We start from the raw sequence: 23,061 nt of genomic DNA on the forward strand, positions 1-23,061 counted from the left end.
AGTAGAATTGTATCCTGTTTTGAAAGTCATTGAATAATAATGTCATCATTGACTGACCTGGTGGGGGTGGTAGTCAGAGTGGCGAACCACATGGTGCATCCTGTGTGGTTGCACAGAGCGTAAGGTACAAACGGCTGCCTCTTCTTGGACACTTTAACATCTGACGGGAACACAAATGATCTCAATAAATCAACACAATTAAACAGGTAGCACTTGATTGGGCTATTGACATAGTTTTAGTAGCAACCCAGGGTTGTCCCGATACCAATAGGTTGGTACCGCTACCAAAATGTATTTCGATACTTTTCTAAATAAAGGGCACCACAAAAAATGTCATCATTGTCTTTATGAATGATACTTGTATAGCACTTTTCTACCTTCAAGGTACTCAAAGCGCTTTGACACTACTTCCACTGATGGCGGGAGCTGCCATGCCAGGCCCTAACCACCACCCATCAGGAGCAAGTAGAAGGGTCTGTTTTTCAATCTTGGACAGCCACGGGAGCCGTACCAGGGCCCGAAGTCTCCAAGAAGATAAGGTGCAAAAACAGAGAGGGGGTGAACCCGACACCGCTCCAAGCACATTTTGTTTGACCTGTTTATGACCCAGTACTGGGCTGCTGCATAATGTGACCCCTCCCCCTAGAAGCGGCTTCAGCTACGCAATAAGGGAACACCCAAATAAATGGGGAGACGTGGAACTTTTTCCTCAGAGCGTGGGCTGACACTGTACGAGGCTGCAGGTCCACGCGCTCTCCTCATGAGCTAAATTGAATCCTGTCTCTGTTTGATTATTTGCTTCTTCTTTGGTGTTTGCACCTGACATTACTCTTGGTGGAGAACTCGATCAGACCGCATAAAGGAGTGTGGAGCAGCATGATTGAGCTCTGGTGTACCTCGGGAGTCTGAAGCTTGTTGATCAAAAGCGGTCAAGCTGGCAGTGCTCCGAGTCCTGAGGTGAGAGAGAGGAGCACCTGGGAGGAAATGCAACACAGTTCACATTCAAATAGAATGCTGACTCTTTAAAGCAACTCCAATCTTACTGTCTTTTCAGCCTTTTGCCAATATTTCTTTGTCTTCTTTGTCAATATACCAGGGGTGCGGTCTGCTATTTGGCCCACAGGACGTCATGAATTTATTAATTTGGCCGCAGGGAAATTTCAACAAATTCATTAGACTTAAAGTCATGACGCAGTAAGTTGAAAGATGCGGACACATTTGTTACTGGAAACTTTCTTTCTTTTCTTAAAGGCCTTCATGGCTGAGCCTCCTACATGGATTTCCATTTGTCATCTTCACCGGGAGATCAAACATTTAAACATTTCAAACATTTTTGTCTCCCAGAGTGCTTAAAACAAACCCTAATAATCTTGCAAAAGAAGAAAATTGCATTACTGGAACATTCCAAACTCACATCCTGGAAAAAGTAAGTGCCAAAGCTGCCTCTTTTTTTTTTTAACCACAGTCCATCATGTTTTTTTTAAGTTATTCTACTTTTATTCAAAAAATAATAGAATAAAAAAGTGAATGTGCTTGGTTTTTAATGACATTCTGGAACAAAAACAAATGACACTTATAATAAAACATGCTATAAAATATATTTTTGTACAAGATACAACACCAGCTGCCTTTTTAGTTGAAAGCTCATCTTTTGATTTGTATTCAAAAGAACCTCAGCTCATTCCTGTACATTATTTGTCTTCTAAAAATTCATTTCTTATTATTTTTTGCCCTGTCCAGCTTCTCAGGCACATCATATAGTTGATGTACAAACCCCGTTTCCATATGAGTTGGGAAATGGTGTTAGATGTAAATATAAACAGAATACAATGATTTGCAAATCCTTTTCAAGCCATATTCAGTTGAATATGCTACAAAGACAACATATTTCATGTTCAAACTCATAAACTTTTATTTTTTTTTTTGAAAATATTTATTAACTTTAGAATTTGATGCCAGCAACACATGACAAAGAAGTTGGGAAAGGTGGCAATAAATACTGATAAAGTTGAGGAATGCTCATCAAACACTTATTTGGAACATCCCACAGGTGTGCAGGCTAATTGGGAACAGGTGGGTGCCATGATTGGCTATAAAAGCAGCTTCCCAAAAAATGCTCAGTAATTCACAAACAAGGATGGGCGAGGGTCACCACTTTGTCAACAAATGCCTGAGAAAATTGTTTAAGGACAACATTTCTCAAGCAGCTATTGCAAGGAATTTATGGATTTTACCATCTACGGTCCCTAAAATCATCAAAAAGTTCAGAGAATCTGGAGAAATCACTGCACGTAAGCAATGATATTACGGACCTTTGAGCCCTCAGGCGGTACTGCATCAAAAACCGACATCAGTGTGTAAAGGATATCACCACATGGGCTCAGGAACACTTCATAAGACCACTGTCAGTAACTACAGTTGGTCGCTACATCTGCAAGTGCAAGTTAAAACTCTACTATGCAAAGCGAAAGCCATTTATCAACAACACCCAGGAACGCCGCCGGCTTCACTGGGCCCGAGATAATCTAAGATGGACTGATGCAAAGTGGAAAAGTGTTCTGTGGTCTGACGAGTCCACATTTCAAATTATATTTGGAAACTGTGGACGTGGTGTCCTCCGGAACAAAGAGGAAAATAACCATTCCGATTTTTATAGGCGCAAAGTTCAAAAGCCAGCATGTGTGATGGTATGGGGGTGTATTAGTGCCCAAGGCATGGGTAACTTACACATCTGTGAAGCACCATTAATGCTGAAAGGTACATACAGGTTTTGGAGCAACTTATGTTGTCATCTAAGCAACGTTATCATGGACGCCCCTGCTTATTTCAACAAAACAATGCCAAGCCACGTGTTACATCAGCGTGGCTTCGTAAAAAAAAGAGTGCGGGTACTTTCCTGGCCCGCCTGCAGTCCAGACCTGTCTCCCATGGAAAATGTGTGGCGCATTATGAAGCGTAAAATAGGACAGCGGAGACCCCTGACTGTTGAAGGACTGAAGCTCTACATAAAACAAGAATGGGGAAGAATTCCACTTTCAATGTTTCAACAATTAGTTTCCTCAGTTCCCAAACGTTTATTGAGTGTTGTTAAAAGAAAAGGTGATGTAACACAGTGGTGAACATGCCCTTTCCCAACTACTTTGGCATGTGTTGCAGCCATGAAATTCTAAGTTAACGATTATTTGCAAAAAAAAAATAAAGTTTATGAGTTTGAACATCAAATATGTTGTCTTTGTAGCATATTCAACTGAATATGGCTTAAAAATGATTTGCAAATCATTGTATTCTGTTTATATTTACATCTAACACAATTTCCCAACTCATATGGAAACGGGGTTTGTAGATATAGATTTAGATGCCCATATCGCCTCTTCAAAGTTACTGGATACTTTCTAATATGCTTACACCCTGGAGACTTTGCATGTGTAAATAATAGACAACTATAACTATTTCTTTCTATTGACTAATGCATAGTTTGAGACTATGAATTGATGAAGGTGGACCCCGACTTAAAGAAGTTGAAAAACTTATTGGGGTGTTACCATTTAGTGGTCAATTGTACAGAATATGTACTGTACTGTGCAATCTACTAATAATATGTACTGTACTGTGCAATCTACTAATACAAGTTTCAATCAATCAATCAAACTAATATTGTCCAATGAAAGACACTTCTTATGTATGACTAGCTTGTGTGCTATAGCGGCACAATTGTCAGCATTGTAATCTCAGCATGTGCAACATGACAACTGTGCTAGCTGCAGGCTTGATAGCTCGGGCTTTTAGCTCGGTAGCATGCACGCTCGCCCCCTATGCCGGGGACAACTGAGGTTCAAGTCCCGGGCGGAATGGAAAAAGCAGGATGTGAAACAGGCGGGTTACATGTGCTAGCATTTTTGATGATTTAGCAGGTTTGCTAAATCAGTCACATCTTGATAATTGATGCATGCTAATGAAAGCATGCTAGATTTTTTTAGCTAAATTTTCAGGTATACACCTCAGTGTCAAATAATTTGGTATTTTACTAAAGCTGTAAATTTGCTATTTTTGGCATATATGCATATTACTGTTAGCTATTTTAGCTCATCTTGCAGGTATACACCTTACTGTCATATGTTTTGGTATTTCACTAAAGCTAACTGTAAATATGCTAATTTTGGCATATTAGCATAGACTAGTGGTTCTGGGATAAGCAGAAGAAGATGGATAGTGGTTCTCAACCTTTTTTCAGTGATCTACCCCCTGTCAACATGTTTTTTCATTCAAGTACCTCCTAATCAGAGCAAAGCATTTTTGGTTTGAAAAAAAAGATAAAGAAGTAAAATACAGCACTATGTCATCAGTTTCTGATTTATTAAATTGTATAACAGTGCAAAATGTTGCTCATTTGTAGTGGTCTTTCTTGAACTATTTGGAAAAAAAGATATAAAAATACCTAAAAACTTGTTGAAAAATAAAAAAGTGATTTAATTATAAATAAAGATTTCTAATCATCAACTTAAAGTGCCCTCTTTGGGGATTGTAATAGAGATCCATCATTATTCATCAACTTACTTATAAACATTTCCTCCCCAAAATAAATCTTTAACATCAATATTTATGGAACATGTCCACAAAAAATCTAGCTGTCAACACTAAATATTGCATTGTTGCATTTCTTTTCACACTTTATGAACTTACATTCATATTTTGTTGAAGTATTATTCAATAAATATATTCATAAAGGATTTTTGAATTGTTGCTATTTTTAGAATATTTTTTTAAAACCTCCCGTACCCCTTGGCATACCTTCAAGTACCCCATTTGAGAACCACTGGCATATATTATTAGCATGCTAACTATTTTAGCTCATCCTTTTGATATTTCACTACAGCTAACTGTAAACATGCTATTTTTGTCATATTAGCATAGACCGTTAGAATGCAAGCTTTTTTTAGCTAATTTTGCTCATACGTTTTGTTACTTGCTGCTATCTGGCTCGTGTGCCAACTGCAAGCATTTGAGTTCTTCAGCAATTGCACCAAATGACTACCAAATTAGCATCTTCTAAAATCTTTCATTTGTAGCCTACTGGTTTTGAAAGTGAAAACTACCAACAATGGCCCCCACATCCTGTGATTGGTCAGTGGGTGTAAAATAAAAGGGGTTGTGACTCACTGGGTCCAAAGCTGGGCGGGTCGACGGAGGAGCCGACCCAGGACAAGGTGGGTGAGGACTGACTGGGCTGCTCGTCCTTCTTCCAGTAGTCTGCCATCCAAGATGTCTTGGTGGTGTTGTACTGTTCTGCAGCCAGCAAACAGACAAAAAGAAGGTTCCAGCAGCTGCCATTGAGTCTGCACTCACTCCTCCTTTTCCTCACCCAGCAGCACAGATGTGATGTTGATGTCAAGTCGCTGCTTGGCTCGAACGCTCATCTTCAAACGTGGAGGGTGGAGCCTGCCAGCCGCCTGCTGCTGCCAGGACAGGGAGCATGGCCAGGGCTCTATGAAGGGCTCCCATCCTGACACACACACACACACACACACACACACACACACACATATACACACATATACACACCCACACACACACACACACACACACACACGTTAAAGTAGACATGACTGTCTCACTCTTACGCTCACACACACACACACACACACACACACACACACACACACACACACGCACACACGCACACACACACACGTTACAAAAATCTTCTACTCTGCTAGCATGTCAGCAGACTGGGGTAGATCCTGCTGAAATCTATGTATTGAATGAATACAGAATCCTTTTAAATTGGAAAAAAATATTTTTGGAATCGAGAATCGCGTTGAATCGAAAAAAATCGATATATTATCGAATCGTGACCCCAAGAACCGATATTGAATCGAATCGTGGGACACCCAAAGATTCGCAGCCCTAATATATATACATATATATAAATACATACACAGTGGGGCCAAAAAGTATTTAGTCAGCCAGCGATTGTGCAAGTTCTCCCACTTCAAATGATGACAGAGGTCTGTCATTTTCATCATAGGTACACTTCAACTGGGAGAGACAGAATGTGGAAAAAAAAATCCAGGAATTCACATTGTAGGAATTTTAAAGAATTTATTTGTAAATGATGGTGGAAAATAAGTATTTGGTCAAGCATTCAAAGCTCTCACTGATGGAAGGAGGTTTTGGCTCCAAATCTCACGATACATGGCCCCATTCATTCTTTCCTTAACACGGATCAATCGTCCTGTCCCCTTAGCAGAAAAACAGCCCCAAAGCATGATGTTTCCACCCCCATGCTTCACAGTAGGTATAGTGTTCTTGGGATGCAACTCAGTATTCTTCTTCCTCCAAACACCACCAGTTGAGTTTATACCAAAAAGTTCTATTTTGGTTTCATCTGACCACATGACATTCTCCCAATCCTCTGCTGTATCATCCATGTATCCATTTTGGTATCAACTCAACTGGTGGTGTTTGGAGGGAGAAGAATACTGAGTTGCATCCCAAGAACACCATACCTACTGTGAAGCATGGGGGTGGAAACATCATGCTTTGGGGCTGTTTTTCTGCTAAGGGGACAGGACGATTGATCCGTGTTAAGGAAAGAATGAATGGGGCCATGTATCCTGAGATTTGGAGCCAAAACCTCCTTCCATCAGTGAGAGCTTTGAATGCTTGACCAAATACTTATTTTCCACCATCATTTACAAATACATTATTTAAAATTCCTACAATGTGAATTCCTGGATTTGTTTTCCACATTCTGTCTCTGACAGTTGAAGTGTACCTATGATGAAAATGACAGACCTCTGTCATCATTTGAAGTGGGAGAACTTGCACAATCGCTGGCTGACTAAATACTTTTTTGCCCCACTGTACATACATACATACATACATACATACATACATATATATATATATATATATATATATATATATATATATATATATATATATATATATATATATATATATATATATATATATATATATGTATAAATACATATATATATATATACATATACATACATACATACATATATATGTATGTGTGGGAAAAATCATCAGGAGAAATCATCAGGAGAGATCTCCTGACGATTGAGGGAACCCCTCATGAAACAGTTCTGTAGAGATGAAGTAGTCTTGTGATATTTCCCACACCTACATTTTGCGCTCTACCACGGTATTGAGCACTATTCTCTGGATAATCCAATTAAGACATACATGTATATATATATATATATATATATAGTGACGGAGGGGTAAGGTGTACCACAACGGAGGGGATGATTATTGAGTTAGTGAAGCGGCTCCACACTGTGTATAGACATGATATACACAGTTAGTTGCTGTCAGCAGAAAAGGTCAGCCCGAGGGGATGTACTTTTGCAATGTCATTGCATGTTGAAATTACCTGCCAGCTCCCTGTTGTAGTAGTCTCCTGACAAACTACAGCTGGCATTGCCCTCCTGGGTGGAACCAATGCGCTGCAAGACATTTAGTCCTGAAACAACAAAGAGTTTTGGCTGACAGCCAGCTAGCAGACACCATCATTGCCACTGTCATCAAGTAGTGGAGGACTTACGTGAGAAGGTGAGCTCGGCAAGAGGTATGTCTCGGTCCAGGCAGTCGTCGATGAGACAGATGCAGATGCTCTCGGCCTTCACTTCTATCCCAGACAGAACAGCTGCCTGACTGGAAGAACCACAGTCGGCTCCGGCTTTGGAGCGGCCTGCCATGTTCTCTGCATTTTCAAGCAACCAGGTGGCAGCCTGGTCCAGGTGACCTAGGAGAGGAACACATATGGCAGCTTTATTCTGAAAGCCTAAACTTCAACAACTTTGACCCACCTTTACAGAGAAGGAGGGCCTTTTTGCAGTCTTCCTTCCGGAAGCCAAGATCCTGCAGATGAATGAGCTGCCCCTCTGTGGACACAAACAGCACCACCATAGGACCACCTCTCACACTTTCTTTACTCAATCAAATCTCAAGGGAAGTTTTATTGATATCTTATGTGTATTACAAAACACTAGTTTAATCACAATTACAGTATAAAGTAATATATTTTTTCTGTCAAAATGAAAAAAATCCATGACATTTAGTGAGAAAATATGAAGTACTTTATTGACACATATCATTTCCGGGTGTTTGTGGGCCAGATAAAATGATGTCACGGGACACATCTGACCCCCGGGCCTTGACTTTGACACCTGGGCTGTTGTTGGACCGGACCTGACGCTTTTATTTTGAAGACCCAAGTGTGTGATTGGCAGAGGTGGGTAGTAACGCGCTACATTTACTCCGTTACATCTACTTGAGTAATTTTTGGGATAAATTGTACTTCTAAGAGTAGTTTTTATGCAACATGCTTTTACTTTTACTTGGGTATATTTATAGAGAAGAAACACTACTTTTACTCCGCTCCATTTATCTACAATCAGCTCGCTACTCGCTACTTTTTTTTTATCGATCTGTTAATGCACGCTTTGTTTGTTTTGATTTTGTCAGACACGCATTCTAAGTAGAATCTACGCATGCCTGCGTTTCACCAATCAAATGCAGTCACTGGTGACGTTGGGCCAATCAAACAGAGCCAGGCGGTCACATGACCCGACTTAAACAAGTTGAAAAACGTATTGGGGTGTTAGCATTTAGTGGTCAATTGTGCAGAATATGTACTGTACTGTGCAATCTACTAATAATATGTACTGTACTGTGCAATCTACTAATAAAAGTATCAATCAATCAATCAAAAGTGTAAAGGAAAAAAGACACTTTTTATTTCAACCGTACTTCCCGTCAAAAGCCTAAAGACTGATCGCACAGTTCCTGTCTTCACAATAAAAGTGCTGCTCCATCGCGCCTGCGCTAACAAAATAAGAGTCTCCGAAAGCCAGAGCATAAAGCTAGCAAACTACGGAGTTTGCCACCAATGTATTTCTTGTAAAGTGTATAAAAAGGAATATGGAAGCTGGACAAATAAGATGCCAAAAACCAACGACTTTCATGTGGTATTAGACAGAAAGGATGAACTTTTTTTCTCCTCCATTTGAAAACGAGGACATTATCAGAAACTGTCTGATTCCAATCAATGCAAGTCATCAGAATCAGGTAATACACCAACTTATATTCTTGTCTTCATGAAAGATAGGAATCTATGTGTTAAACATGCATGTATATTCATTAAAACACCTTTAACATGTCAACAAAAACGGCAAAATAAATAACTATAAATGATATACTATATATATATATATATATATATATATATATATATATATATATATACACACATATATATATATGAGGTAGATCACCTCGACTTGGTCATTTATTAAGTAATTGATTAACGTTGAAAAACTTATTGGGGTGTTACCATTTAGTGGTCAATTGTACGGAATATGTACTGTACTGTGCAATCTACTAATAATATGTACTGTACTGTGCAATCTACTAATAATATGTACTGTACTGTGCAATCTACTAATAATATGTACTGTACTGTGCAATCTACTAATAATATGTACTGTACTGTGCAATCTACTAATAATATGTACTGTACTGTGCAATCTACTAATAATATGTACTGTACTGTGCAATCTACTGATAATATGTACTGTACTGTGCAATCTACTAATAATATGTACTGTACAATCTACTAATAATATGTACTGTACTGTGCAATCTACTAATAATATGTACTGTACTGTGCAATCTACTAGTAATATGTACTGTACTGTGCAATCTACTAATAATATGTACTGTACTGTGCAATCTACTAATACAAGTTTCAATCAATCAATCAATCGATGAATGCCTACTGAGACTATGGTGCTGTTAAGTTATTGTGGCTCAATGATCCATTTTTTTATTTTATTTTAATGTACTATCATTTAATATATATTATTGTTTTAGTTGCTTAAGAGATATTCCTGGCTCTGAATTTGCTCATTGCTATTTTTATGTTTTTGTGCATTATTTGTTGCCGTAATCATTAAACAATCAGGTTACTCATCAGTTACTCAGTACTTGAGTAGTTTTTTCACAACATACTTTTTACTTTTACTCAAGTAAATATTTGGATGACTACTCCCTACTTTTACTTGAGTAATACATCTGTAAAGTAACAGTACTCTTACTTGAGTACAATTTCTGGCTACTCTTCCCACCTCTGGTGATTGGTTTGAGAAGAGGAGAAGGCAGATGAAGTTGACTGAGGACTTCCACAGGATGTGACAAAGCTGTAGTGACCGTGATGAAGCCTCACCATCCATCATCAATCCATGTTTTACTTATATAGCCCTAAATCACTAGTGTCTCAAAGGGCTGCACAAGCCACAAGCATGAGATGTAGCCATGAATACAGCACACTCAAGGCTACTAGAAATAAGTGAAAGGGTGACTCTATGGCTGTTAGTTCATGGCTCTAGTAATGTTAAAAATACATACTGTATTTCCTTGAATTGCCGTCGGTCATATAGTATGAGCATGTCTAGAATTACTGCCGGGTCAAACTCACTTCGCAAAATAATTAGTGCATGTTTAGCATTAACGCCAAATCAAACTCGTGACGTCACTTCCCTTGTCATCATTTTCAAAATGGAGGAGGCTGATTTCAATACTGGTAATTTGAAATTGCATAAAGGGAAGAAGATTAAGAGCTATTCAGTAGGATTTAAGGTCCAAGCTATTGAAAATGCTAAAAAGAACAGTAAGCAGCTATGTTTTATTATTATACCGTAGCTGCGTGTGTCAAATATGAGTCATTAAATGACTCCCGCCTCCTGGTGGTAGAGGGCGCTAGTGATCCTTCTTGCGACTACTCGGCTGCAGAAGAAGTGACAGAGTGAAGTGTGCTGCGACGGACCTTTTAGGATGTAACACCACTACTCCTATGCCGGCTATGTAAACAACCGGGCTGAAGTAAAGCATGTTCCAGTCCTAAATGCACAGTGTATTATTTATACAATAACACTTCATGGTGGCAGTGGTGGGATAAAGAGATCACCAGCGGAGCAGAACGGGAGGGGGAGTTGTACGAGGATAATTCTGTCGTCGCCCGCACTTCAAAAGCGGTCTGATAGCAGTTTTCTAAACTGGACTTTCAATGGAAGCAGGAGGTAATAAAGGAAGATCTCCATCGAGACAGAGAGACTTTTAAAACCGAAGAAAGATAAGGAAGACTTTTATAAACAAGTTATCGATGCTTTTGATCAGAAGGAGCTGCACATGGACTTCATAATAAGTTTTTTTTTTAATTAAATGTGCTTTTCATGATGGTATCCTTACATCACACTCAAATTTTTACCGCATACTTTTGGTAAAAGCCGCAGTGAGAAGAAGTTTTAGATTAATTATCGCCCCGGCGGCAATTCAAGAAAATATGGTATTTGGAAAGTTGTAAAACAGTTATTTTTTATGCTTTAACTTTGAAAATGTTCAGATTGTATACAAGAATCCACCTTCACGATAATGTATTCACTACGGTCAAGTCCAGAACCATTTAGAGGCCATAAGCAAATCATAGATACACATTTTAAAACATTTAACGGAGAGAAAAAATCTTCCTAACAATAGAAACACAGAGAAGATGTGTGGTTGTCAAACTGTGGTACGGTACCACCAGTGGTGCGTGGGCTCCACCAATTACACCTTGTCTTTTATTTCATTCATTATTTAAGTGTAGAAAATGGATGGATGGGATTTATTTTCCTACATGAATACAGTGTTACAGTTCATATAGTGTGTAATGTTACGAGGGCCAACTATATTGAATATACTCCTTACATTTCATTGCTGCCTTGTTTTTAATGAATACTTAAGCCTACTAAGCTACTATGCAGGTATAGACCTATTATAACATATTCATACGACTTAAGTACAGTAATAAATAACAGTGGTACTTCGGGATATGAGTTGGTTCTTAGCCAATTGAAAATAATTCAAATCAATTTAATCACATCACAATTTTAACATATAACAAATGCTTTTTAAAAAACTAACTTTTAGATAAAAAATACTGAATGAAAAAGAATAGAATAGAATGTGGTGTTGTACAAACAACTACAGTAGTAATGTGATAATAGTGTCCAGGTCACTTTTACTTCCAGCTGCTTCTCCTCCAAGCATAACCATCAGCAGCTTCTCCATATTTTCATGGATAAATGTTTGGCGTTTACATATTACTTTGGCTGGCGTTATCTGCTTGAGTATGGTGCAAACTTTTGATTGATTGAATTTTTGATTGAAACTTTTATTAGTAGATTGCACAGTACAGTACATATTATTAGTAGATTGCACAGTACAGTACATATTATTAGTAGATTGCACAGTACAGTACATATTATTAGTAGATTGCACAGTACAGTACATATTCCGTACAATTGACCACTAAATGGTAACACCCTAATAAATGTTTCAACTCGTTTAAGTCGGGGTCCACGTTAATCCATTCCTGGCAGTGCTACACTACAACTGCTAGCTGGAGGATTTCTTTCTTGAAGTCAATTAGAAGCTCAGCCTACCAGGTAAGAGCGGGTGTTTTGGTCGAGTCACTTTGACAATTTTTGCTGGCGGCCTAAAGCATGTCTCAAAGCTCTGAACTATGTGGAACACTCTCCCTGACCACCTGAGGACACCCCAGACTGTTGATGCTTTTAAAAAAGGTTTAAAAACACTTTTTTTATTTTTTTTTTTTAGATAGATGTGTGCTAGTTCTAGCGACTAGGCTTTTCCATTCATCCGTCCATCCATTTTCTACCGCTTATTCCCTTTGGGGTTGCGGGGGGCGCTGGTGCCTATCTCAGCTACAATCGGGCAGAAGGCGGGGTACACCCTGGACAAGTCGCCACCTCATCACAGGGCCAACACAGATAGACAGACAACATTCACACACTAGGGACCATTTAGTGTTGCCAATCAACCTATCCCCAGGTGCATGTCTTTGGAAGTGGGAGGGGCCTATCCCCAGGTGCATGTCTTTGGAGGTGGGAGGGGCCTATCCCCAGGTACATGTCTTTGGAGGTGGGAGGGGCCTATCCCCAGGTGCATGTCTTTGGAGGTGGGAGGGGCCTATCCCCAGGTTCATGTCTTTGGAGGTGGGAGGGGCCTATCCCCAGGTGCATGTCTTTGGAGGTGGGAGGGGCCTATCCCCAGGTACATGTCTTTGGAGGTGGGAGGGGCCTATCCCCAGGTGCATGTCTTTGGAGGTGGGAGGGGCCTATCCCCAGGTTCATGTCTTTGGAAGTGGGAGGGGCCTATCCCCAGGTGCATGTCTTTGGAAGTGGGAGGGGCCTACCCCCAGGTGCATGTCTTTGGAGGTGGGAGGGGCCTATCCCCAGGTGCATGTCTTTGGAGGTGGGAAGGGCCTATCCCCAGGTGCATGTCTTTAGAGGTGGGAGGGGCCTATCCCCAGGTGCATGTCTTTGGAGGTGGGAGGGGCCTATCCCCAGGTGCATGTCTTTGGAGGAGGGAGGGGCCTATCCCCAGGTGCATGTCTTTGGGGGTGGGAGGAAGCCGGAGTACCCGGAGGGAACCCACGCATTCACGGGGAGGACAGCTCCCATTCTATGGAACGCTCTCCCTGACCACCTGAGGACACCACAGACTGTGGATGCTTTTAAAAAGGCTTGAAAACCCTTCTTTTTAAAAAAGCCTTTTTTTAAGTTATGTGTGCTAGTTCTATTGATTAGGCTGTTGTAGTTTTTATTTTTTTTACTATTTATTTTACTTGTTGGGCGCAGTTTTTGTGGTTTTAGCGTTTATTTTGTTTTTTTTAAATGCACTGTAGCACTTTGAGGTTGTTTGCTCAATGTTAGGTGCTTTTACAAATAAATTATATTATTATAATTATTATGAATTAGCTGAGAGACAGAAAAGTGGTATCCTGAGGTAGCATTAGCAGGTAATAGTTCCATACCTATATGGGCCAGACTTTTTCTCCCCGAGTGTTTGGTTGCGTGGGCCGACACAGTTGGAGTCGAAGTGGCAACATCCGAGTCAGAAGCGTTGACCTCAGGGATGGACTTGGCGATGGCCAAGAAGAGCTGAATGTCATTGTAGGACAGGCGGATGTCCAGGACAGGAAACTGGATCTGCACAAAGAACATCAACAACATTTAAAAGCTGTTCATTCTCAGAATAACATGAAGTAACAGCTAGAGTACATGTTTGAGGGACTTGGTAGATTCTACAGTGAGAAACAGGAAATGGTTTGGACACAGACATCCACCCTTTGGTTACGACATCCAGTACGCATAGAGAGCAGAAAAGACATATATGAAGATGAAGAAGTTATACAGACTATATGTCTTTCTTTCCTCATATTTTCATCTTACAATTGCAACATTCAAAGTGACTTATTCAACTGAACTCACAGCTTAAAATAACTCTGCCTTTCATCTGTGCTGGAAGTACTTTCCTTTTACTGGATTTTTAAAATAGTTTTTATGACTAATGATGACTGCCTGGGTTCTATTCCAGCTACCTCCCACCTCCAAAGACATGCACCTGGGGATAGGCCCCTCCCACCTCCAAAGACATGCACCTGGGGATAGGCCCCTCCCACCTCCAAAGACATGCACCTGGGGATAGGTCCCTCCCACCTCCAAAGACATGCACCTGGGGATAGGCCCCTCCCACTTCCAAAGACATGTACCTGGGGATAGGCCCCTCCCACTTCCAAAGACATGTACCTGGGGATAGGCCCCTCCCACTTCCAAAGACATGTACCTGGGGATAGGTCCCTCCCACCTCCAAAGTCATGCACCTGGGGATAGGCCCCTCCCACTTCCAAAGACATGCACCTAGGGATAGGCCCCTCCCACTTCCAAAGACATGCACCTGGGGATAGTCCCCTCCCACTTCCAAAGACATGCACGTGGCGATAGGCCCCTCCCACTTCCAAGGACTTGCACCTGGGGATAGGCCCCTCCCACCTCCACAGACATGCACCTGGAGATAGGCCCCTCCCACCCCCAAAGACATGCACCTGGGGATAGGCCCCTCCCACTTCCAAAGACATGTACCTGGGGATAGGCCCCTCCCACTTCCAAAGACATGCACCTGGGGATAGGCCCCTCCCATTTCCAAAGACATGCACCTGGGGATAGTCCCCTCCCACTTCCAAAGACATGCACCTGGGGATAGGCCCCTCCCACCTCCACAGACATGCACCTGGAGATAGGCCCCTCCCACTTCCAAAGACATGCACCTGGCGATAGGCCCCTCCCACCTCCTTAGTCATGCACCTGGGGATAGGCCCCTCCCACCTCCAAAGACATGCACCTGGGGATAGGCCCCTCCCACCTCCTTAGACATGCACCTGGGGATAGGCCCCTCCCACCTCCAAAGACATGCACCTGGGGATAGGCCGCTCCCACCACCAAAGACATGCACCTGGGGATAGGCCCCTCCCACCTCCAAAGACATGCACCTGGGGATAGGCCCCTCCCACCTCCAAAGACATGCACCTGGGGATAGGCCCCTCCCACCTCCAAAGACATGCACCTGGGGATAGGCCCCTCCCACCTCCAAAGACATGCACCTGGGGATAGGCCCCTCCCACCTCCAAAGACATGCACCTGGGGATAGGCCCCTCCCACCTCCAAAGACATGCACCTGGGGATAGGCCCCTCCCACCTCCAAAGACATGCACCTGGGGATAGGCCCCTCCCACCTCCAAAGACATGCACCTGGGGATAGGTTGATTGGCAACACTAGATGGTCCCTAGTGTGTGAATGTTGTCTATCTGTGTTGGCCCTATGATAAGGTGGCGACTTGTCCAGGGTGTATGCCGCCTTCCGCCCCAATGCCGCTGAGATAGGCTCCAGCCCCCACCCCCCCGCAACGCCAAAAAGGGACAAGCAGTAGAAAATGGATGGATGGATGTCATCCAGCCCCACTACACAATACGGTCAAAATCTTCCCAAACTTGTCACATTAATTTGTGCCGTAAACATTTTTTGTCTGTTATAGTTTTTGTTATTAACATGATCATTATTATTATTATTATTCATAACAGCCCCCCACCTTGTCAACATCTCCCCAAATTAGTCTCATTCGTTGGAACTGCAAACATTTTTTGACCATTCTAGTTTTTATGTTAACATTTAATAGTTTTTATGTTATTAACATTTGATAGCTTTTCTGTTAACATTTGATAGTTTATTATTCATAACAGCCCCCACCTTGTCAGATTCCCTCCCAACTTTTGAATCGTGGTTGTAATTTCTATCTTAAATTTGCGTCAACTTTGCAATGAAGTTGTTGATGTCTGACCTCCAGCAGGGGCGGGATGTCCTCCACACTGAAGGCGTCCAGCAGCCCGGAGCTGCTCTGGTAGGTGGGGCTGCCACACAGCTCCACCTGGACATTGACAGGATCCACGATGGACAGAGCGCTCTCCTGCTCGCTGCCCAGACAACAGGAGAAGACCTGATGATGACAAGTCAACAAGTGTCACTTCACATTCTATTTCATCGGGGGAAAAAAATGATTGGTATTCAAATCTGGATTCCTATTCATTAAAATTTTGAAATGATTGACAATGTTCAAGAATCGATTGTTAGAAATACTTTTTTCAGGCCGTCACCACGCTCACTCACCTGTTTTAAAAAGCTTTTAAAATCATTTATATACCAAATAACGTATTGAGAGACCAGTGAAGTGCGGTGAACTAAACACCAGGTGAGGCATACATACTTTTTTTTCTTCTTTTTTTACTTAAATTCACATGTGCAGCTCTAGACATTGTTGACTAGAGTTACAGGGAAAAAAGGGAGTTATTCGCTTTCATAAAAACGTTATCAGAATGATATGATAAATGGGTCCAAAAAGTATTTGATAAAGTTGTTATTAAATACTTTTTGGTCCCATTTGCTTTTAAAAAAATAAATCAAGTATTGTGAGTGTATTTTACCTTTCTGTATTTGTATGTGAAGCAGTAATAACTACTGTATCCTCCATGAAAACATACTTTGTATGATCACATTACTTTTGTCTTCAAATCCAGTTTAGAGAAGTATTTCATCTTGGATACAGTATATAATCCTCCATATTGGCAAGTACTTCATCTTGGATACAGTATATAATCCTCCATATTGGCAAGTACTTCATCTTGGATACAGTATATAATCCTCCATATTGGCAAGTACTTCATCTTGGATACAGTATATAATCCTCCATATTGGCAAGTACTTCATCTTGGATACAGTATATAATCCTCCATATTGGCAAGTATTTCATCTTGGATACAGTATATAATCCTCCATATTGGCAAATACTTCATCTTGGATACAGTATATAATCCTCCATATTGGCAAGTATTTCATCTTGGATACAGTATATAATCCTCCATATTGGCAGAAATATTAATTTCATTCAATTTCATTCCAAGAAATTAAACAATATTTTTGCATCTGACAAAAAACACCCACAAACACTGGCTTACTCCAACAAAAATGCCATGTTTGTTATAAATACAGTTTAAGAAAAAAATGCTGTCTTCCGCTGGAGAGACCTGTGTCTGCTAGCTTGAGCGCCCCCACTTCTCCCCGTGTGGCCAGTCAGAGTACTGCTGAGGCATTCAACTGCAAGTTGACAATGTATCGCACCCTACCTTGAGGCAGAGGTACTTGCTGCCTCAATACTTGCCTTTTCCACGTGGCAACAAGCATGCGCCCCCTCAAACGCACGCCCAATACACACTGTGTGTAGCCGTGGAGGCACCGCCTGTGTCTGCCTCACTTTTCATCTGCTGCATTGTTTTGATTAGGAAACCATGCATCGGTTGAGATGGGCGGGGTTTCGTGCTAGCGGGGGTGTATAATGTAGCCCGGAAGAGTTCGGGATACATGGGATTCTGGGTATTTGTTCTGTTGTGTTTATGTTGTGTTACAGTGCAGATGTTTTCCTGAAATGTGTGTGTCATTCTTGTTTGGTGTGGTTTCACAGTGTGGCACATATTAGTAAGAGTGCTAAAGTTGTTTATATCACCACCCTCAGTGTAACCTGTATGGCTGTTGAGCAAGTATGTCTTGCAGTTGCTTATGTGTGTCTGCAGGAGCCTCATACAACATGTGAATGGGCTGGTAAGCTGTTTGTCACGGTTGTAGAGGGCGCTAAACGCATTGTCATCATAGCACGCACTTATTATTGTTGTTTGGGGGAAAACCAGCAGACAGTCGAGAGAATGGTTGCTCTGAAACTCGGTAGTCTCCCGGAAAAATTGAGATGGTTGGCAAATGTGATGTTGTTAAGCGGCATTCAAATAAAACTCGCGGGCCGCACTAATATTACATTTTCCTATTAAGGTGGGGGCCGTGTGTCTGAGACCCCTGGTTAATACATAGGACAAAGCAAAACAAAACTTTGTACGCTGTGTTATTTCATTTTAAATTCCAAAAGAGTCTTGTGGCTCCCTTAGTTTTCTTTATTTTGTGAAACGGGTCAAAATGGCTCTTTGAGTGGTAAAGGTTGCTGACCCCTGGTGTAGGGGACAAGTCAAAACCTTTGCTTTTTGCCCTCAAAGTTCTACTGTGTCCAGGGAATTGTTTCCCGAGTTTGTAAACATTAACAAAAACAACAAATTTAAAAAAAAATTAAAAAAACGTATATATATCAATTGAATCCCCCTAGAATTGATCATACATTACATGGCTATATTATATATTATCCTCTCTCTAACTCTTCTTAATCTCCATCTTCATTTCCTGTTAACAACTGCTTACTTTCAGATGCTTCATCTACACTTCTTCCATGGTAAGTTATGCAATTAGAAGAGATGCACAAAAAAAAAATTGATATCCGAACTGCGATCCTCATTGATCCTGATTCTAAATCAATTCATCATTTTAAAAAATCGAGAATATATATATATTTTTTAATACATTTTTAAGAGGGTTTGAGGCCATCTCCACGCAAGCAGAATGAGCCTTTCTTTCCAACCTGTACCGTTTTGAAAAAGTTTCATTTTAATTAGTCCACCAATTGATACATTGCAAGTATCAGTTCTAATCAGGAATAGATTCTGAATGGACTTGTCTCCCCAAGAATGGGAATGGCGTTGAATGTTTAGTACCAGAAGAGTCACACCCCCAGAGATGAACACACCTTCTTGTCTGCTTCTGCTTGTACTTCCTCGCTGTGTAACATGTCTGGCCTCGTCTTCCAGTGATAATGATACATGATAATGATACTCGAGATTCTATGGTTTATTTGCTACATTGGAGGTGATGTTTATTCACTAGCTGCTGGAACCAATAAGTCAAGTAGCACCCAGAGGGCATCATGTTTGTTATTAAGGGGCAGTGGCTGATCCGACTTGTTCACTAAAATGGTCTGATACTGGTCAATGGCTGCTGGATCGAACCACTCCTGATCAGACTTGGTCACTAAAATGGTCTGATACTGGTCAATGGCTGCTGGATCAAACCGCTCCAGGTTTTTGTACGATTTCAAGCTTCTATGTGGTCGTGTGGGAGACGTCACCTCGATGCCAGCCAGGCTTCCGGAGAAAGGTCTGTCCAGGAGACGAGGCTTGTAGGTGAGGACGGTGGTGCCTTTGAGGATGATGGCGTTGGTATCCAGGCAGTTGGAGTCCTCCACTATCACAAATTCTGTGCCTGCAATTCAATTAGATAACAGCATTTGGGAATTACTCGGACAGAAAAAGAAGGTTTTAGACCAAAGTGCCAAACTTGCTGTCCGCAGACCGAGTTTTGTTGGCCTGCAGCATATTTTCGGGGAAAAAAACAGTGAAAATGTAAGAAAAAAAGGGCAAAAAATCAAAATGTAATGAGTAGAAACTGACATTTTCAAACCAATAATGACTAATAATATACTTAGTTGTCAATAACACAAAGCTGTTGCCTACTCTTCTTTACTTACATAATAAGTCTCCTATTTGTCAACATTCTTACAGAAAGTTTGGACTTCTGGCAGAGATACTTTTTCTGTTATCTTCAAACCTACTCAGTGGCCTAGTGGTTAGAGTGTCCGCCCTGAGATGGGTAGGTTGTGAGTTCAAACCCCGGCCGAGTCATACCAAAGACTATAGAAATGGGAGCCATTACCTCCCTGCTTAGCACTCAGCATCAAGGCTTGGAATTGGGGGTTAAATCACCATAAATGATTCCCGGGCGCGGCCACCGCTGCTGCTCACTGCTCCCCTCACCTCCCAGGGGGTGGACAAGGGGGTGGGTCGAATGCAGAGAACACATTTCACCACACCGAGTGTGTGTGTGACAATCATTGCTACTTTAACTTTAATATCCATCCATCTCTGTCACGTTGTTTGATTGAATGACGGAACATGAAACTCGGGGCGCTCCTTTAATGATCCCATACTCCGAGTGTTGCGGACGGGAGCTTGTCGAGCGACTTGATCGACATAGAAAACGGGACCGGGGCGACGATAGAAAAGAAGGACAAAAATTATATTTCCGAGCAAAAAATGTAAGTTTTTACGAGTGCGCAGAGGAGATGTGCTGTAGACCACCAGCACTGCAGGATTATGGTGTATTCAAAGAACAATTCTCACACAAACTCCAAAAAAAAATGCTGAAACAGATATTTTAGATTTAGAGACAAAACGTTGTCTTCGAATATAAAATATCTGTTTCAGCATTTTTTTTTAAATGAAAAAATATTGGGTTGGGGATGAGACCCTGCCCCAAATGGAGGAGTTCTTGTTCACGAGTGGGGGAAGAGTGGATGGTGAGATCGACAGGCGGATCGGTGCGGCGTCTTCAGTAATGCGGACGTTGTATCGATCCGTTGTGGTGAAGAAGGAGCTGAGCCGGAAGGCAAAGCTCTCAATTTACCAGTCGATCTACTTTCCCATCCTCACCTATGGTCATGAGCTTTGGGTCATGACCGAAAGGACAAGATCATGGGTACAAGTGGGGCTCTCCCTTAGAGATAGGGTGAGAAGCTCTGTCATCCGGTCTGGGGTCCCCTGCTTAGGCTGCTGCCCCCGCGGCCCCACATCGGATAATCGGACGAAGATGGATGGATGGATGAAAAATGTTTAAATTTTCTGTGGACTTGATTCCTGGTCTGGAGTAAATATAGTCCAGGGAATGACTGACCTGTCACATTGACCTTGACCTCCAGGCAGCGGTTGTGGGTCACTGGCACCGTGGACCTCTTGGTGACCACACCACTCTTGACCCTCTTTGGTATGGTGGTGGTGACGGCAGCAGCGGTGAGTCCCGGGTCCGTGCTGTTGTTACCGGGGTTCTCTGCACCTGAGGGCTTCCTCACTGGCGTTTGCAGGAAGTCCTGCACCAGCCGCAGCCAGTCAAAGATGAGAAAGACCCTCAGGTTGTTCAGGACCACCGTGAAGCAGGAGGAGTCCTGTGTGGATCTGTGGAGCGGACACGTCAAAATGTGTCCACCTTCTACCACGTCCAGGTAGTCGTACCTGTAATGCAGTTCCAGCTGCAGAGAAGCCTGGTTGGTGGCAGCTTTGGAAGGCTGGAGGATGCAGTGGAAGACGTTGTGTCCGCAGGTCCCGTCAGGTCCAGTCCTCTGGTGCTGTCCAGTCCTCTGGTGCTGTCCAGTGCAGCGAGTGTCGTACGCCAGCAGCGAGTGGGACACCAAGTTGACCGACTTGGAGCCGTTGGAGAAACTCTCAAAGAGCAGTTTGGATTTGATGAAGTTAAACCTGAGGCAAAGACCAAGCAACACGTTCCACTTTAAAAATAGAGCGTTTTCTAGTCCTCTGGAATGTTCTAGAAGGAACAGTTAGAGATGCTACCTCAGTAGAAGCATTTTAGTCCATCTTAAAACTCATTTGTATACTCTAGCCTTTACATAGACCCCCTTTTTAAAACAGTTGATCTGCATTTCTTTTCTGCTCTGCCCCCCTGTCCTTATTGGGGGGGGGGGGGGGGGGGGGGGGGGTACAGATTCGCTGACCACCGATGGAAGCGCAAGCTGTCCAAGGTCAGGACCCAGGGTGGACCACTCATCTGTGCATCTCTGTGCTGCTGACCTGTCTCCACTCAACATGATCTCCTGCTGGCCCCACTATGGACTGGACTCTCACTATTATGTTAGATCCACTATGGACTGGACTCTCACTATTATGTTAGATCCACTATGGACTGGACTCTCACACTATTATGTTTGATCCACTATGGACTGGACTCTCACACTATTATGTTATATCCACTATGGACTGGACTCTCACTATTATGTTTGATCCACTATGGACTGGACTCTCACAATTATGTTATATCCACTATGGACTGGACTCTCACTATTATGTTTGATCCACTATGGACTGGACTCTCACACTATTATGTTAGATCCACTATGGACTGGACTTTCACACTATTATGTTAGATCCACTATGGACTGGACTCTCACTATTATGTTAGATCCACTGTGGACTGGACTCTCACTATTATGTTAGATCCACTATGGACTGGACTCTCACTATTATGTTAGATCCACTGTGGACTGGACTCTCACTATTATGTTAGATCCACTATGGACTGGACTCTCACTATTATGTTAGATCCACTATGGACTGGACTCTCACACAATTATGTTAGATCCACTATGGACTGGACTCTCACTATTTTGTTAGATCCACTATGGACTGGACTCTCACTATTATGTTGGATCCACTATGGACTGGACTCTCACAATATTATGTTAGATCCACTATGGACTGGACTCACATTATTATGTTAGATCCACTATGGACTGGACTCTCACTATTATGTTAGATCCACTATGGACTGGACTCTCACACTATTATGTTAGATCCACTATGGACTGGACTCTCACTATTATGTTAGATCCACTATGGACTGGACTCTCACTATTATGTTAGATCCACTATGGACTGGACTCACACTATTATGTTAGATCCACTATGGACTGGACTCACACTATTATGTTAGATCCACTATGGACTGGACTCTCACTATTATGTTAGATCCACTATGGACTGGACTCTCACTATTATGTTATATCCACTATGGACTGGACTCTCACACTATTATGTTTGATCCACTATGGACTGGACTCTCACACTATTATGTTATATCCACTATGGA

General features: G+C 41.9%; 1 protein-coding gene across 6 annotated transcripts in view; it reads right to left on the bottom strand.

The window, feature by feature from the left end:
• The window catches only part of vps13d (vacuolar protein sorting 13 homolog D), a 181,537-nt gene that overhangs the window by 92,067 nt on the left and 66,409 nt on the right, over positions 1-23,061 (bottom strand). For 5 of the 6 annotated variants that reach the window (XM_061902435.1, XM_061902439.1, XM_061902437.1 and 2 more), the window contains exons 31-42: positions 21,414-21,656; positions 21,079-21,356; positions 19,478-19,611; positions 16,268-16,423; positions 13,907-14,081; positions 7,839-7,913; positions 7,574-7,774; positions 7,403-7,492; positions 5,360-5,500; positions 5,158-5,283; positions 897-974; positions 58-160 (exon numbers count right to left, since the gene is read on the bottom strand). In XM_061902435.1, the coding sequence (XP_061758419.1) occupies positions 58-160; positions 897-974; positions 5,158-5,283; positions 5,360-5,500; positions 7,403-7,492; positions 7,574-7,774; positions 7,839-7,913; positions 13,907-14,081; positions 16,268-16,423; positions 19,478-19,611; positions 21,079-21,356; positions 21,414-21,656 (1,800 nt within the window). The remainder of the gene's footprint in view (positions 1-57; positions 161-896; positions 975-5,157; positions 5,284-5,359; positions 5,501-7,402; positions 7,493-7,573; positions 7,775-7,838; positions 7,914-13,906; positions 14,082-16,267; positions 16,424-19,477; positions 19,612-21,078; positions 21,357-21,413; positions 21,657-23,061) is intronic. The other variant, XM_061902440.1, reaches the window with a different exon arrangement.

This window comes from Nerophis ophidion, linkage group LG06, assembly GCF_033978795.1.
Source record: "Nerophis ophidion isolate RoL-2023_Sa linkage group LG06, RoL_Noph_v1.0, whole genome shotgun sequence".
In the NCBI taxonomy this organism is placed as follows: domain Eukaryota; kingdom Metazoa; phylum Chordata; class Actinopteri; order Syngnathiformes; family Syngnathidae; genus Nerophis; species Nerophis ophidion.